The 18,598-nt window shown below is 38.0% G+C and overlaps 1 protein-coding gene across 12 annotated transcripts in view; it reads right to left on the bottom strand.

Annotated features, from left to right (window-relative positions):
- PACSIN2 (protein kinase C and casein kinase substrate in neurons 2) overlaps positions 1-18,598 on the bottom strand; it is a 51,603-nt gene that overhangs the window by 8,963 nt on the left and 24,042 nt on the right. For all 12 annotated transcript variants that reach the window (XM_077783193.2, XM_085569668.1, XM_085569671.1 and 9 more), the window contains 6 exons: positions 16,939-17,049; positions 6,026-6,182; positions 5,062-5,297; positions 4,230-4,385; positions 3,007-3,182; positions 415-535 (listed from right to left, as the gene is read on the bottom strand). In XM_077783193.2, coding sequence (XP_077639319.1) covers positions 415-535; positions 3,007-3,182; positions 4,230-4,385; positions 5,062-5,297; positions 6,026-6,182; positions 16,939-16,998 — 906 coding nt within the window. In that variant the 5' untranslated portion in view covers positions 16,999-17,049. The remainder of the gene's footprint in view (positions 1-414; positions 536-3,006; positions 3,183-4,229; positions 4,386-5,061; positions 5,298-6,025; positions 6,183-16,938; positions 17,050-18,598) is intronic.

Raw genomic sequence — 18,598 nt, 5'->3', positions numbered from 1 at the left:
CTGCATACACTACAATTACCTGCTAACAGCAAGGAAATGAAAATTGAAGTCTGAAGTCTCCCACCAGAGGGGAGAAGTAGAACATAAAGGACAACATATGCAGGTGTCAGAGATGTATCAACTAAGCAATAGCTAACAACTTCAGTAATGACTTCAGCTTAGAAAAGGGCACTGTAGTTTTCTGGGTTACCCATTTTCTCTTTATATAGGTGCTCAACATAATCACCTCCAACTGTTGTGGGATGAGAAGAACCCAATGAAAACTGAGATAAGAAAACTGCTATGACTTGCAAAACAAAAAGATTCAGTGTTGGAAGCTTGAAGTTAAGAATTACACCAGAATGAAATATTACAAAAAGCAAAGAGGAAAAAACTAGACAAAATAATTCTGTGGTTTAAGTACTGTGACCTTACCTCAAATTGAGGCCAATTCATTGACATCCCTGGACCTTGATTAGCTCTGAACCACCGCAAGTCTTCAACAGCATCTGCTGTTTTGATATTCTGTTCCAGCTCACGGTAGATATTTTTGTAACTGCAAAACAAATTTGTCTTCTAATTTAGTATCACATTTAGGATCATGGAAAATCCCTAAGCAGTTAAAAAAAAAATACTTTAAAGTTCACAATAATATTGAAAAAACTTATAGGAAGGTAGGCTTTTTAAAACTGTCACACCTGTTAACTGCCTGTAAAAGGGGCAGAGCAGTCCAACAAGTAAACTTGCTCAAAGTTCACCACACCATAAAATCCCTGTTTACCAGATTTTAAAACTATGACTCTTGTGTAATTTAACTGGCTGTCATTAAAAAATATATATACACAGGATTGTATTTAAACAACTGAACTACAGTCTTGGAAGTTTCTTGAATTTCAAAGCTTATCTACAAGGCAGTAGAAACTGGTTTTATGCTAAGTCCACAGGACTCGGTGAAAACTTCCATCTTAATCCAGTGAGGATTGTAAGCAATTATAAAAATAAAAATCCCCCAAACTTGAAGCAGAGGTAAATGGGTTAAACATTTTCCTATGCAGGTATAGTATCTGCTAACTGCTTTTACTGATTTGAGTACTGTCTGATTTTACTAACTGTATTATTTGTATCAAACACTGTAAAAAAAGAACCTTACTGCTTTTTCTTATCTCTCACTATAGTTGTTTTTCATAAACAAAAGTCATGTTGCAGATACAGCTCTGATCCTAGATCATGCACATGGTAATGTGCATGACCATACATTTATCTCAAAGCCACCAACATGGTGCAATATGGAACTCAAGAGTTAAAAAAAAACTCAACACAACAGTCACAAGGCATAAAATAAGAGACAGAACTGCTATTATTTTATATATAGTTAAACTACTATTATACTCAAGGTAGAGTATTTGTGAAAATCCTTCCAGACCAAATCACACAAAATTTAGAATTAGAATTCATTAGTGCTGCATTGTCAAGGAATCAAACTTTCTCAAAATACACTTCCACATTTCTCAGTTTCTATACAATACTCGATTGCTTTCTATACAATACTTGACTGCTTTAGAAAAGATACACAGTATGGGTTTTTCCCTATATCAGCAGTCATTTCAGTGTATTCAAGTAATAGAGGCATGTATTTTGAGAAAGGGAATACATCATTACCAGCCATCAGTTAAATCAACAATAAACTTTAGGTCTACATCTTTAGAGAACGTAGCAGGCTATTTTCTGGACTGTGCTCTTTAGCATCATTACAGTTAAAAATCAAACTTTCTTTTCATGACTAATTCTACACCTTTTATCTCTGTACTAAAAGAGGCAAAGATAAGGAAACAGATAAACAGTTACAGCTGCTTTTTCTCTAGTTTCACCCTAACAGTTCTTATTAGATGCTTATTATTAGTTCTTTGATGCTTATTATGACCACTCCTGGAATTCTAACTATCTTAAAAGGAAATCACTGCCTCTCCACTTGGTCACTTTCTATGGTCTTCCCCCAGCCTTGTCCATTCGGTCAACTATTTCTCATTTATTCTTGATTTGTAGTTTCATTTAACCTGATGAAACAGAATCAAATGGGCAGCAATTCTACCATCTATCTACTCTGAGAATAAAAATAACCTATCTTCCCACTGCAGTTCCATAAGAACTTTGAAGCCACCCAAAATGGTAATGATGCCAAAATAAGTGGTTTTGCCCTTACTTACTGCTTGCTCTGTTTTTGTTCTTGCCTCTGTGCCACCCCCTTTCCTCATGGCAGCATTAACATTAGTGTGACAGCATAGCAAACTAGTTTGGGACACTGCTCAGGTTAAAGCCAAATTCAGTTCTTCCTTTTCTCTTAGCACTTGAAGTGCTAAGCAGAGTGCACATGACCTCTGCTGTTAGAAGTGAGATGTAAAATACCACCATGGTTACAGCACTCCCTGCAAGTATTCCTGTGTCTGGAGCTCCCTAGCAAAAGTTTAGCTCTCTTGGAATACAGTGAGGGCTCGGGCAGAAAGAACAAAATACAAGACATGCTTGATACATATGGCAGTATAAAGAGCAGACTTTGAAATTAAGGTGGACAAGAGTTCAGCAGTGGTTAACTTATGGATCTTAAATTCATCCCCAGGTCCAGGTAATTTCATTACTGAGCTCTAATATTTTAACAATAAATGTATTGACTACAAATTTCATGCTGTCCTACACTAATAAATTCCAGTTTGTTCTCTAATAAACATGCAAGACACATAATACACCAAGACCTTCTTTTCCCAATCTTTTATTCTAAGTGCTGAATCTCTTCTAACTAGAACATATTTGATTATAAAACACCAAAAGAATGAAGGTTTGTTGGTTCTGGCAAATGTTACAGATAGGTGCTAATCTCTTTTTAGACAAAACAAAGAATTAATCTCTTTCACTTCCACTTTCAAATTAAAGCAACACATTAGAAAGAAATCAGAACTCTGATCTACTTGAAGCATTTATTACTTTCCACAGGGAAGTATATTCAGCATTAATTTTGAAGTCTTACAGTTTTACCTTGCAACATTGGACAAGTCAAGGTGTTTCTGGACTTCCAGTAACACTTCCCGGAAGAAACGCAGCCGCTTTTCCTCAAACTGCTGGCACTGCTCAAACACCTGCTCCATGTTCTCCATATACTGAGGAGTAGCATTATCTAATTCTTTCAGTGACTTTTCATACTTTTCTTTTGTCTGAGGGTACAAAACCAAACTGTTAGCAATGTATTTTATTAGTGCCCTACAATACAGACCTATCAATGAAGTAATGGCTCAGGTTTAGAGCAGAAGTTGCCAAGCTGCAAACTCTTTTCATGACCACTGTACCCACCTTAAGGCACAATGAGAATTATCTAAGTAAACTGCAGAAACAGTTGCAATAAACCTCCAAGCCTCTTCTCTGGCTTTTTAACAGAAATCATGACAAATGTTAACTCTAAAGATAAAAACCAAAGGAATTACAGAGTAAATCAGAGCAGGAAGTCTTTCAAGTTAATGAAGGTATTTAGTGATCTTTTAAAGTGCTGTCTTTTCTCCTTTAGTAATTTACACAGTGCACTGTGAGTTATGACCAAAACCCCAAACATTGTGTACATCCTTGTGAGCATAAATGACATACTCTGTGAGCTCAGCTAACAGATACAACCTCAGGCTCTGCACTAACTTACTGAAGTAGCCCACAGGCAGGAAAGAAAAGATCCCAACTGATGGAACATTGGAACATAACATTCCAGATCCCAGAAAAGCATTCTCAAAGGAAAAAGAGGAATATATTCCTCACATATTAAAAGCCTCTCAGAAGCAGTCCACTGAAGAGACAAAGCAAGCTGTGCAACAGAACAGCATTTATTTAAGTGGATTATATCAGCTTCATTTTTTAAAAAATGCATTCTGCAGTCAAGAATGATGTCATACTTAGTTGTCAGCAAGTTTTAGGCATCTGTCTCTCAGATTCTCAAGTGAAATAGCTCAGCCCTCACTAGTAAATAAGTAGAATTCTGCCCTAGAAGTTTGCTGGCTTATCGTGCTTAGCTCCCTGCTGAAAGTACTTAAATGAAATAGAGGCCATACATTATTCATCTTCAGAGAAGAAAAATTTGGCAAGAATACATTCTTGTGAGAAAACTAAACTTTGGTAGAAAACTAACTTACAGAGAGCTATGTGAACTGGTGTTCACTGCACATTCAGGAGGAAAAAGAGCTTAAATATGCACAGGCTATAGGTCAAAACATTCAGTATACCTTTAGTACATCTTGTTTGCTTCTCTCCACTTTGTCTTGTAATTTCTTGAGTTGTTCAGGATTCAGTGCTGGATCAGCTTTGCTGTTTGTTTCTCTGGATATTGCCAGTTTCTCCTCCTTGCAGGCAGCATGGTAAGCTTTCTTTGCAGCTTCCACCTACAAAAGAGATTTGAGTCTTTGCATCTGGAACAGTCTACAGCAACCATAAAAGCCATAAAATCACGTGGCAATGGAGAAATGGTCATGTTTTGTTTTCAGGATGACTTTCTTTTTGGGGAGGGGAGAGGGGGAAATTGTTTTCATTTAGGCCAAAGAATGAACAAGACATAAAAATCAACGTAAGGAAATTATTGGAGCATTCTTTCACCACACAAGAAATGTCACTCATACAGCTTAGAGAAATATTGAACAGACTCAACAAAAAGTTTACAGAAGTTCCCAACTAAACACTTCTCACTCATTCCCATGTTCACCTGTTCCCCCTTCTTCTACCAACCTGTTATTTAAGGATAATGTTATATGAGAGGGGGGGAAAAACCCACAAACACATTTTGTTTGAGCAATTTGAGCAATTTGTAATTTTCAATTGTATGAAATAAGATACTGTTAAAATGACAGCTTAAATTTCACTTTTTCCAGATTTTCACTGAACTCACCAAGATTAGGAGAGACCAAGAGAAAAATATTTATTCTTAGAAGAGGACAGAAAGCAAGAGATCTTTAAGAGAAAGTAGGGTCCAGCAGAAAGAATAGGGAGTTTACTCCCTTATAGAGATTTGAAACATTAGTATATTATAACACAGGATAACTAATACACAATCTACTGCTGTACCTCTTTCAGCTTTTTTGCCCAGGGTTTCTGAGCTTTCCTAAATCCATCTTCTGCTTCTTTGGTTTCCTTAAATCCTCCCATCATTTGCTTATGAAAGGCTTCCTTCTGCCAGTTCTTGATTTTTTCAAAATCTTCATTCATCAGTGAACCTTTTACTTCTAGATGTAGTTCACTCACTTTTTCAGCTTCTGACATAAAAGCACACCAAGCCCTTTCTACTGTTCCATACTGTGGGCCTAAACACAACAAAAAGTGTCATTCTCAGTAACCATCACCCACATGGAACTTACATTCCCAAGAAACTACCTGAAACTATTGACTTATATTCACTTGTAAACAGCAATGTTGATGCAAACCTAGAAAAGGGAACAATTTATTTTCATAGAAATTTAGAGTATTACAAACTTTTAAGCCAGAAAAAACAATACTTCTTTAGCCTGGAGTCCTTACTCCTGTACCACAATTCTCAGTATTCCACATGTGAGCTTTGAACTACCTTCATTTTCTCAACATACTTTTTGAAGGATGAATAACCATGGAAAGATAAACTATTGCAGAATATGTTACATAGCATCACCTTAGCCTTCCATTAGAGCAATGCCTAGGTCTTTAATTACCAGTCTTAACCCCACAGTCACTGCCCCCTCGTTATCCAGAAGCCCGTTTCAAACTGTACTGGTAATTATCTAGAAACAGACAGTTCTCTAGAACATAATTCAGTACTAGGGGTAAGATTCATCTGCTTCAGCAAGAAGCAAGTGAACCTGCAAAAGAGCAAGGCTTTGATTGGTTGGGTTTTTATAAAAAAAAACCTTGGTAATTTGTCCTATTACTGAGCCTCTTGCAAAAACTCCATTATAGGCTGAAACATACAGTATTTCTACTTCGTACTTACCAAAACAAAGATATACAGAAATATTTTTTTCCATTTGAGAAAGTTGTCAGAGTTCAAACTCAGCATTACCTTTCTCCACAAGCTGCTTCCACCTTTTAGCCCATTCTGTGAGCTGCTGAGCATAGACCTTCTCTATCCGTGCCCGCTCGTGAATACAATTCATAAGATCATTGCAAAGTCTGTGGCCATCATCAATTCGTTTTACTGTCCTCTTGTAATTCCCAACCTACCAAGAGACAAAGACTTAATTTCTGCTTGAAAGCTCCAAAAACAAATCTCTAATTAACAGAAATCCTGTAAATGAAGAGTAAGATAATACAGCAGGAAATAATAAATTGTGGAATCAGGTTCATTCCTCTTAAATCAATTAATCATAAAAGCTAACTGCAACTGGTAAAAGAAAGGCTACAAGTTGCCCTATAAAAGAAAGTTGTTAATTTTAACAGTGAAAGCTTTATTATATTTTATTAAGTCTGCAATGTATAGGCAGTCACCACAACTGTTCTGCATTATTATTTCTTGGTAATGTTCTAGACAGTGGAGAAAATTAAGAAAAATAATAGAGTATTCTTCAATACTTATTAATCAAGTACCTAATACCTTAATTTTATGCTGTGTTTAATCTTTCAGGATTAATAAAACTGCAGAGACATGCAAAGGAGCACTGCAACATCTCTATCAACCATAATAATAATTTTTAAGAATGCAGTCACTGCTGAAAAACAATAGATAGCAATTATTTCCAAAGCACTCTAGAATTGAACGTGGGAAGATACTGACAGCAATGACGTGGAGCTACCATACTTAGAATTGCAAATACTAAAGAAAAAAAACCCCACAGTTGCTTAATGTGCAAGCTATAATAAAGTGAGGACATGGAGCAAGATGCACACTATATAATGAACATCTATTATATAATTAACACCCCCCTTTCACTCTTGTGCACACAGCAACATGGAATAACAAACCTAGATGTCTGAAAGGGAAAAAAACCTTACACTGCTCCCAGAGTAACATTTCCACTGAATTCAAGGTCACTCGGGCTGGCTTTTGTAAACATTAAACATGACCTAAGAACTCTGTTAAGAGAACTTGCACAGCCTATTAAATATCACATCCAGTTTCTTATCTGCCCAAACCACCTGACTGAAAAACAAAGATTAGCAGCAAGGCAGTAGATTAAATATTCAAATACTCAAAGCGCGTTAGTCATTTTTACATTTGAATCATATCTGCTTCACATCTGACAGAGAAAAACATCCAACTTTTAGGTTCACACTTATTCAGAATTTTGTCAGCAGATGCACATGCATGCCATTTGCTTGAGAAAAATGGTAGACTCTTAAAAGGGAAAAAAAATCCTCTGTACTAAGTGCTGGAGGAATAAATGACTATACTGATAAACACAGACATATGCTAGGCCTTCTCATTAAATCTGAGAAAAAACGTAAAATCAAAACCATCAATGACATGACAAAACCATTTCTCTTAATGGCTTCAAAGAATTCATGTGAGCATGTTTTTTGGTTTGGACTAGATCCACTTCAACAGATCCAAGGAATTTAGTTGGCATCCAAGTAAGGCATTAGTTAGCAGTCACTGATTTGTCTAAATCACATAAACAAATGCATACACACATCCCTTGCCCACTTAAACATAAGCCACAATATAACTCAAGATAAGAAGCTACCAGAGAGAGTCAATCCATCCATGTTAACTGATTCCATCCACTACCAAGAAAGCATGAAAAATAACCTTCTATTTTCAGGAGAAATGGAAATGGTCAAGTAGGCAGTTATACATACATAATCAAAGTGTTAAGGAAATTAAATACCTCCAAGAATATCTACAGTCTTTGTAATGAAAGACAAATCATTCATCTGCTCAAAATTACTCCAGCTGTAGGTTCACAGTCAAGCAGACTTTCAAAGCACGTTATGTTAGCTTGGCACAACTACTGAAACCTCATATCAGCATCAATTTGTGTCTCCAGTTATGTGCCCAGGGATTTATGTCTGTAGCACGAACATTTCCTTTCATAAATTCTCACTATTAAATTAGCATTTTAAATGGTAATATTGAATGGTATGAGAGCTGGTTGCCTTGTGGTATATTTAATCTTTTCATTCTGAGCAACCTCTACCCTCATGGTAACATCTAGCAGTTGCCAAACTTCAGGCAGGTATTCAGAGAACTGAACTGAGCTGACCTGTGACCATTCACTGTTGTCACATAAGGGCACCTTTAAAGAGCTGCATGCACACCACAGACAATTCACCCACCTCCTCCTCCTCTTCCTCACAGGAGGACTGAAGAAACTCAGCATCACAGTTTAGAATCAGTATAAAGAGGAACCAGGCCTACAAAACTAGAAAATGACCCGCTATTGTAAAGCCTTTTACACTGAAATTTGTCCTACAAGGAATGCTAGAATTTTGGAAATACAGCATTTTTATTGTGTTCTATGACAAAGAACATTAGTTATATAACTTGGCATGTAACATTTTGAAAATCTAGTGGTTTCCTTTAAAAACTGCATTTTAAGTTTGGGACACTGCAATGACACTGCAATGACAGATGTGGAATGTGCAGCTTATCACTGTAGGACATAAAGTCCTTAGGCCACAGAGCCAAGTAAAGGGAAAAGAATTTCAGTCTTTAGGTTGTCAAGGATAGAACAGCTGTAAAGAAGTTAAAACAATAAATTAAAAACCCAGGAACACCCTCAAGACAGCCTGAACTCTGAAAAACATGTACTTTGTTTATTCAAGACTCTTTTCTCCAATTTCTGAGGTAAATGGCAAACATTCTGTAAGACTTCCCCTTCCCCTCCATAAATATTTGAGCAATTAAAAATTAAGAATTCTTTTGTTTGTAGAAACTGACCAGGAACAACACAAGCAAAAAAATCTTGTGCTTCTTTGTTTCAGTCAGAGCTATTTTACATATTGCCTGGCAATTTTCAGATTTCTCAATTAGCCCTGTAACAATACATGAACATACATGATTTTGCTAGTTGGAATAACTTCCTGATCATTTTGAGCATTGCACTATTTCTTGCTAAACAGACAGCAGACAACTAAGACATCAATGAAGTTATAACATAAAGTTCTAAGTCTTCATGTCCTACACATAAAATATTTGTTTCAGAAAAGTAAATGCTAAGATTACAAACTTTCTTACTATTTCAAGTAGAAAAATGAATATTTAAAAACCATAGTCCACTTTCGTTTTAGCACCAACACTACATCCATCTGAAAGAGATAGTTTATTACATGACATCAAATTCAGTTGCTGTTTACCCTTAGTTGTCAGAAACACTTCAAAAGGAAATAACCAAGAGTTTATTTCTTAAAAATACCATTATAATGGTCAATTTTTTGATGCAATCAGTTCATTCTGGGAAAATTGTGATTCACAATTTTGTGTCACTCTCTCTACCTGTTCTAATTTGAATTAAACATCCGTTTTAACCCTTTTCTGCTGCAAAAAAATACTGAGCTTTGCTACTAATAAATCTCAGTTGATCCTTTTTTGCCCCATTTATCTCCTACAGGCAATATAGATGCTGTCAGGTCTCCATTTAGCTTAACCAAGAAAGCATTCCTCCTCTGATTTTATAACTTCCTCTCAGGCATGAGCACAGCAATGTCACCTCAAATCCTCTAAATCTAAGATTTAGGGAATCTGAAACATCCAGGAAAGAAAACTCAGAGGCACCCTGTGATGAGGCATTGATCATCCTATAGTTGGCAGTGCAGGCAGCACTGCCACTGATAGGATCCTTAGTGGGAATTTATCTAAGAATTTACAACCTCATTATTCTACAATTTCACAGCACTAAAGGCAAAGGGAGAGTCTTAAATTATGTAGTCTCCTTCACCTCAACTGTTAGACTTTTTTATTTTAAGGCAAATTCATAGAGCAGCACAAAAGCCTAGAGTGTTAAACACACCTTGCAGGTTTTTCTGGTACACTGAGAGAAAAAAGAATATTTTCATTTGTTAGCAGCCCAGAAGGTGGCAAACATTCAGCTGTTGCTAAACTCCTGTTAGGTAATTTCAGCATACCATGACAAACATTATGCCACAACTACTTCAGGAGTTTCTTATGTCTGAAGATAGATTTGATGTCAACTCTTTTTCCAAGCTTGTAGACCTTATTCATAACAAATCAGCCTTTATGAACTGGAACCATTCAAAAGAAAGTCAACAGGTTATTTTTAGGGACAAATACTCCTAGGCATGAAACAGAGTAATAAGCTTTAAAGGTTCATAGTCAAACCCACACATACCAATAGCCAGAACAGGGACACACACTATTTCCAGCATTCCATTTAACCATGAGTAAAATTTTTTTCCAGCTACGTCAAACGGGAAGTTTCCAAACATTTCAACCAGCATTAACATCTACAACTACTACGTGGTTTTTATAAATAAGAATAATTATCTTGGTGTGCAATTAGCACATACAGTCCATGTATCTGTGAGAACTAGCTCTGAGTTAGTTTATGTTTATACATATAAATTCACCCCTGGTTAAAAGAAAAATGTAGGAAGCTCTTAAACACACAAAATCTTAAGCCAAATACACCAGTAAAGCAAACCCCAGCAATATACATGAAAAATATTCCATTGCTCAAAGTTAGGAGGAGATTTAAAAAACTACTATGTGACAGGAATCTACTATTGCAGAGCCCAAATATTTTTTATCCAGAGTGTTGCATTTGGTCCTTGCTTTGGTTGGTTGGGGTTTGTGTTTTGGGTAGGGGTTTTTTACTGGCTTCTTTCGTTGTTTTTTTAATGTGGTTAGGAGGGGGCAGGGAACAATGGCAATGCAAACAGAGGCCAAATTTAATTAATCCATACTACACAGGGGATCAACTTCCACTTTGAGAGGTTGAAAGTCTTATATTGCTAATGGATTATCAACAAATCCTTCAGAATGTAACAAAAGCCCTGTGTTCAGCACTTCAGAATGCACACCAGGTCCTGTCCTCCAAGGGAATCACTCACAGGGCTAAAATAATCCCAGCTGCAGGTTTAGCAGCTGTTCAGTGACTATTTCTGTCTGGGTAAGTAGGTGTTTGAAACACCCCTGCAATAAATGGGCTCGATGTTGCTGATGTTAGCAGAAAGTCAGGGAGATAAGAAGCACACAGACTCGGAGGGACCTAGAGCTCATTTAAAAGAAGTGCCTCCACAGGCAGGGTACCTGCTCCTTTTGATGTCTTACCTTGCAAGATATGCATACGCTTCCACTTTGATCTCTAGGAACACTCACTCACTGGCTTTCTTACCTTCACAGGTATGAAACTGAACAACAGCATTGGTCTCATCTTGCCCAAGGCATTTTTCTTTTAATATATCCCTGACAGTGATTACCAGCATAAGGCTGGAGCTTAATAAACAGAAAGAAAACTTCATGGTGCGTTTTGTTAATTATTAATACAAAAAATTCTTTCACAGACATTCCAAAACTACTCCAGTAGGAAAAGGCCAATAGGTCTCATGCCTATTTCTCATGTTTAACTAAAGCAACACAATGCTGGAACTAACCAGTTTTGCCATGGTCTGTTTTTGGATGCAGAAAGTGCCCTAAATGATTATGATGCATTTACAGCAGTCATGCAAATGCTTAAACTCCATATGATAGATGAGAAAGAAATAGAAAGGCTTTCAAACTGTACGTTTTCCCTTGGAAAAACTGCTGTCTCCCTGCTCCAGGCTATCAGGAACAACCTTTGATTACCAAGAGCACATCATCCTTGTCAGCTGAGTAACACAGATGAAGGAATCCCTTCTTGGAGCATATCAACAAGATTCTTCAGTCTCTGAGCTTAACCAGACAGATCAAGGTACATTGAGGCTTGACAGAAAAATAAATTAGGAGAGTGAAATTTCCATCTCTTAGGTAATTTAAGACACTACAACTGAAACTTTGATTAAATCCTCCAGGGCTATTGTGGGAATTAAGCTTCAGAAAGTCTTTTCTTACTGTTTTGCAATTCTTTGTTCTCTAAGTAATCTATATTAAAACATGTAGGAAATTCTCTGACTCCAAAAGTACTTTTATTGACTAAACACATAAAGAAATTAGAGGAAAAGAAAAGGATTTGTTCTACTGAAAAGGATTTGTCATCCTGCTAGAAGACAAAAAGCCTCAAAGTAGTTTCTTGGGTTTACTGAAGACAAAAAAAACGCAATTTAATTATGAAAGCTGCTGCTATTTCTTTGGCACACTTAACAAACACGTATAATTCTGAAGGCCTGCTTTTTTTCACTCCTATCAGCTGCTCTGATACAAGATATCCCTGCCTAAGCCTTGACCTACCCACATTTTTTGACTGCCAGATCTACAATAAACCATCACCATGAACACAAGCTCAAACAGCAACTTCTCCAATTCCCTTTCAACAAGATAGCAATTTCCCAACCACAAATCAGAACCTGATAACTCTATCTGCGTTGTAGTAAAAATTACTAACCTTTAGAGGAAAACAGTTACTATTTGGATTGTATTTCCAGCACTGATGTAACTCTCAGTGCCAGATCTGGAAATTTCCATGAACAGTATTGAAATAAGCTTAATAAAAAAAGCTTAACAGATGAAGTAACCTGCATTGAACTGCTCCATGGGCAGTCTGAGCATATGCAGCCAGACAAAGTTAGAGTAGTAAATCTACCACCAGGCAACTACAGACTCCAGATTCACAATTTTTAGTAAGAAACCATAGCAAAGGCAGTGACAGTTCCAAAAGAAACAAAAGCCTTCTAGAGTCAGCAAACTGATGGAGAACAAAGTGCTTCATGTCCTAAAGACAATGAAATTTCTGTCAACAGCAATGAAAAAAGCTTTGAAGTTCACTTATCAAGATTTGATTAGGTATAGTTCCATCAGCTCAACAGAACAACCAACTTTCAACAACTAAAAGTGTTTTAATTTCAATGGATATACAGTGAGCAAAAAACCAGCTTCAACAGTCAGTTTTTCAGCTAGGACTCACAGCCAGCCACTTCACTCCTTCCTAATGCCTTTAAGAAAAAGATGGGCTTAGCAGCACAGTTCAAAGGTAAATAAATCTGAGCTATTTTGGAGGGCAAGGGAACAAACTTAAAAGCTCACCCTGCCCAACTGACACTTCTGTGCCACAGCCAAGTTCAAATACATTCACTGCTTTCAGCTGTGGCAGTAACACATCAAGGTGGGTTTTAACAAACTGCAAGCTGACTTTAAAAACAAAGAAAAAACTTACTGTGCCAAAAATCTTGAAAAACCTCTAACAAGAGTATGAATATCAGAATCTGTAGTAACAAAACAATTTCCAAACTGATGAGGAGTTCTTTACTTTCTGTGACCTGAGGCATGAAGCACTCAGCTGGCGTTCCAGAGGCACCACATCTTTTCTAAGCAAATCAAACAAAACATATTGATCAAAGCTGTTTAACACTTTTAAGATTAAGACCAGAATTCAAAGTTGCAGTCTTCAGAAACAGAAAAAGGCAATTCAGAACATATAAAAAAGGATGGGTTTTAGACTAAATAGCAGTCAAATTTAGTTTGTATAGATGACTCCAAACCAGAAGTATCATGGACTGGCTTGGGTTGGAGGGGATGTTAAAGATATCCAGTTCCAACCTTCTGAGGGACACCTTCCACTATCCCAGCTTGCTCAGAGCCACATCCAACCTTGAACACTGTCAGGGATGGGGCAGCCACAGCTTCTCTGGGCACCCTGTGCCAGGGCCTTCCCACCCTCACAAGGAAGATTTTTTTCCGAATATCCAATCTAACCCTGCTCTCAATCAGTGTGAAGCCATTCCCCCTTGTCCTGTCACTCCAGGCCCTTGTCCAGAGTCTCTCTCCATCTTCCCTGTGGGTTCCCTTCAGGCACTGCAAGGCCACAATGAGGTCACCCCAAAGCCTTCTCCTCTCCAGGCTGAGCAATCCCAGTTCCCTCAGCCTTTCCTCCCAGCAGAGCTGCTCCATCCCTCTGCTCCCCTTGGTGTCCCTGCTCTGGCCTGGCTCCAGCAGCTCCCTGTCCTTGCTGTGCTGGGATCCCAGGCTGGATGCAGCCCTGCAGGGGGGTCTCAGCAGAGCGGGGCAGAGGGGCAGAATCCCCCCTGCCCTGCTGCCCTGGGGCTCTGGGTGCAGCCCAGCACAGGGGGGCTCTGGGTTGGGGCAGGGCCAGCTCCCACCCACAGCACCCCCAAGTCCTTCTGCCAGGGCTGCTCCCTCTGCTCATCCCCAGCCTGGATCCATCACGCACAGGGATGTGCCAGACAGGGGCAGCACCAGGTCTGGTTAAACCTCATGAGATTCCCATGGGCGACTGCTCAGCTTGTCCAGGTGCCTCTGGATTGTCACTGCACCCTCAGCTTGGTGTCACCTGCAAAGCTGCTGAGGGTGCCCTTGATCCCTCTATGCTGTTAATGAAGATGTTTAATAACTCTAGTCCCAGTATGGACTCCTGAGGGACACCACTTGTAACTGATGTCCACTGGGATTCTGAGCCACTGACTGCTTCCCTCTGGATGCAACCACCCAAGTAATTGCTTTCGCATCCAGCAATCCACCCACAGAATCCATGGCTGCCAATTTGGAGAGAAGGCTGTTGTGGAGGACCATGTCAAAGGCTTTACAGCAATCCCCATAAATGACACCTGTACCCTTCCTCTTGCCCACTGATGGAGCTGCTCCACTGGAAAAGGCCACAAGGTTGGTCATGCAAGATTTGCCCTTGGTTGTCCCAAATCACCTCCCTGTCCTCCTTGTGCCTTATCAAAGCTTCTAAGAGAGTCTGTCCTGTGATCTTCCCAGGCACAGATGTGAATTTGACAGGTCAGTAGTTCCCAGACTCCTCTTTCCTACCCCTTCTAAAGACAGGTACAATGTTTCACTCTTTCCTGCCACCTGGAATTTCACCTGATTTCCATGGCTCTCCAAGTCTCATTTTAACAAGAGTAATATTTGTGGTTACACATCAAAAAAGAGAAAGCACAGAAAAACCTATAAGGAAACCAAGTGACTGCTATACAGAAGTCTAACATTTCCTTATCCAAGGATAAAGAAAGGTATGGTTATGCATAATACATTAGTCTACTCACACTGCTTATGAAACATCCTGCAATCCTGACCTTTGGGAGAGAATACACACACAAATCCAAGGAAACAGACTCAAGTAGTAGTATTTACAAAATGATGTAAAATAAGTTACCAATAGCACAAACACAAATAAGCCACCTACAATAAATATCAAATACATTTAAACAAACTTCTGAAGGCCCTCATTTAAGGTAATTGCCATTTCTCATCATCCTTTATTGGACTGAATTCTTTTGAGTTCAAACAATCATCCTAGTTTACGAAAATTTTATTCTTATTCACTCAGCTTTTATGCTTCCAGACATGATTATTTGATGGAAGACAACAGCTTGGTACAGAACAGCCAGCCAGAAATCATGTTCTGCTGCCAAGTATACGATGCACAACACACATCAAAATATCCCAACACACATCAAAACATCCCTCCAGAATTCTTTTTTCCTGACTGCCTCCTCATTTTATTTGGAAAAAAAGCCTGCACTGGAAGTTGCCTTAACATAAAACAAATCACACAGAAAAACTGAGGTTGGGAGGACACTCTGGAGATCAGGCAGCCCATTCCCCTGCTCAAAGCAGGTGTGATACCTCTGATCAGGATGCTGAGAGACACCTCCAAGAGCAGTAGTTCTCAGGGTTTTCCTTTATACCCCTTCTAAAGACAGGTACAATGTTTCACTCTTTCCTGTCACCTGGAATTTCACCTGACTACCATGACTTTCCAAGTCTCATTTTAACATGAACAATCTTTGTGGTTATACATCAAATGGTCCCCCACAGCCTGTCTGCAGCCATCCTACAGAGCACCCTCCTACAACAAAAGGGGTCAAGACTTAGAATACAGTGATTTTAGAACTTCTTTATAAAGAAGACAGACATATTTAACACCATAGTAAATATGTCTCCTCAAAAGACTGTACACCTATCTATTCAACCAAAGCCCACTAGCATTAGGTCTTTTAGAAAACATATTGAAAAAACATGGGATATCTGCATCAAAATGTAATATGCTGTCACCACAAAGAGCACATTTCAGGGGTCTAGAAAAGCTTACATTTCAAAGGAAGTACAACATCAGGTCTCCAAAATCAAGCTGTCTAATATAGGTCTCCAGTAAATTCAGACAGGTTCCCTCAAGCCATTTTCATGTTTGCTATAATTTAAACTCAAAAGAGCTCCCTCTCAAATGGAAGAAGTTTGTTCTACTGAGTACAGCTAATTTGGACAGTGTACTTACCTCCAATTGTGTCAGTATTTTTTTACTCAAAGAAAGACTTGTTTTTGTAAAAGTATTTCTGCTTTATGAGTTTTGCTTTCTTTACAGCTTAAATTATCACAGCATCTGAAAGTCTCTGTCAGATAGGGGCAGCAAAAATGGCTGATATTACAAAGTACTTTATATTATCTTTCTGTATGTATACTGAGATAATAATAACTGAGATAATAATAACTTGTCTCAAAAAAGTTTATACTAGTATCTAGACAGAAACAGGAGACAGGCAGTACATCCACACAGTACTTTTGTAATGTATGTACACTTACAATAGCTTGGAACAGTTACTTCAGATTTAACACTGATCATTTTAAAAGTTACTCACACATGGCCTTCCTTGACTATAAAAACTGACAAAGGTTCACTTCTGAATTCCATACCCTACCCCAAGTGGATGATCCTCAAGTTTGTGCCCATCAGAGCCCTCCAAAGAAATGGGTCAAAATCCAAGGGGTAATTTCTACCCTCAAGGCTATTACTGCAGATCACAATAACCAATGTGTCTTGTATTGCAGGTCTCTCCACAATTTACAGTGCACAGAAATCAGATTTTCTACAATACGAGTAAAAAATAAAATCAAAATATTGAACAGAATGTTTGGATTACCTCCCAGAAGCTATCACTAGAAACTTCTACTCCAACGGAATCATCATATGAGCCAGACATTGTTATGTAAAAAGAGCTTGTAAGTATTCAGAGCTTAAACACCTTCAGAATCTGTAAAAAAACAAAAAACAAATCATGAGCATTATTAATGAAGTAGAGTTCCAAAGTTATGAAAAAAGTTATGTTAAGCAACTTCATTCAATATTTTGATATCTAGAGATGCCAAATAAAAACAAACACAGGGCATTTTGGAACAGAAGACTTTTACCACACAGTTTGTGGCTCCTATCATGACACTGGTTGTCCAGAAAGCACTCAATGCATCTGCTTGTATCACATTGCACTAGACTCTTGAGTACATTTAATGATAAAATTTCTTATCCCAACCAAAAGAAAAGATGGAGCAGCAAGATGCTTACGCATTAACTACTCCACGTTCAAAACATTCCTATAAGACAATCAGCTGAACTTTGCCTCTGCAACAATAACCTGCACTGATCCCTATTCCTTTTCCACTGGAAATCTGTTATAAAGTGAAACCCACTGGAAATATTTAAGGCCAAAATTTGTTGATGTAAAGGAAAATAAACGTGTTCTTGTCATTGTTCTATTTTAGCAAAACAAATCAACAGAAAACCCATCAGCTCTGAATTCTGAGCTTTATTAGAAATAAGTCATTACTTTAACAATTCAGGCATTTTCACTTTTATAGACACAGCTACAAGGAAGAAAAATATAAACTATCCTCATGGAAGCAGATGACTTTATGAATCACTGGGTATGAAAAAGGTTAGGGTTACCCTAAGCTAACATGTAAGACTAACATCAAAAACATTACTGAGACAAAAATCCCGGCATTGCATCCATAAATGCAGTTTGTGGGCTGGAGACCAAGAGGTAGGAGAGAAAGGAAACAGCTGTCTCCCAAAACACACACACACACAAATCCCTGTCTGATCTCTGCAGATATTTCACCAGGTTTTCCTGTTTGGATATCTCCTGCCAAGTTTATCTCTAACTACCACCAGGGATACAAACAGGTAAACAGATTTTACCACCCCTTGTGGGATGAATACTTTTATCAGCAGACTGTAAGTTGAAGCTCCCACTCTTTTTTATGCCTTGTCAACCTTGTTTCTCTTAAAGTACCATGGCTCCTTCAAAAGGGGGCTGAAAACATCTTCAAACCTGACCTTGCTGCCCAGTGGTTATGACAAGCTGCTGAGAGAAACAGCACTAAATGCCTACCAGGCAAGGAGAATTCAACACTAAATTAGCATTTCTGGGATACACTGAGAATAACCATGCCATAAGGATAGGCACTTGTTCATAACAAAACCCAGCTACTGAAACAAAATAGTTCTTTGGACAGTTACAGCACAAACATACAAAATTACTCTGTCTGGGAAGACGATATTTCTCCTTATCAGTTTTTCATCCAATTCATTTACGTAATGCAATTCACAAAAAGCTTACATAATCTTAATGCTGAATATGGAACTAAAAACCATAACAGGAACATCCATTGTTAGAATTCTATTTTCAAAAGACAGCCAAAATATATGAAGGGCTCTACAAAACAGCAAACTAGAAAGGAAAATTATATAGAAGCAAATTATTTTTACATATAAGTGTAACAATCTTCAAATTATGTTATTAG

This window comes from Lonchura striata, chromosome 1A (assembly GCF_050655825.1).
Source record: "Lonchura striata isolate lonStrDom1 chromosome 1A, ASM5065582v1, whole genome shotgun sequence".
NCBI lineage: Eukaryota > Metazoa > Chordata > Aves > Passeriformes > Estrildidae > Lonchura > Lonchura striata.
This window is presented reverse-complemented; position numbering and strand designations above follow the sequence as displayed.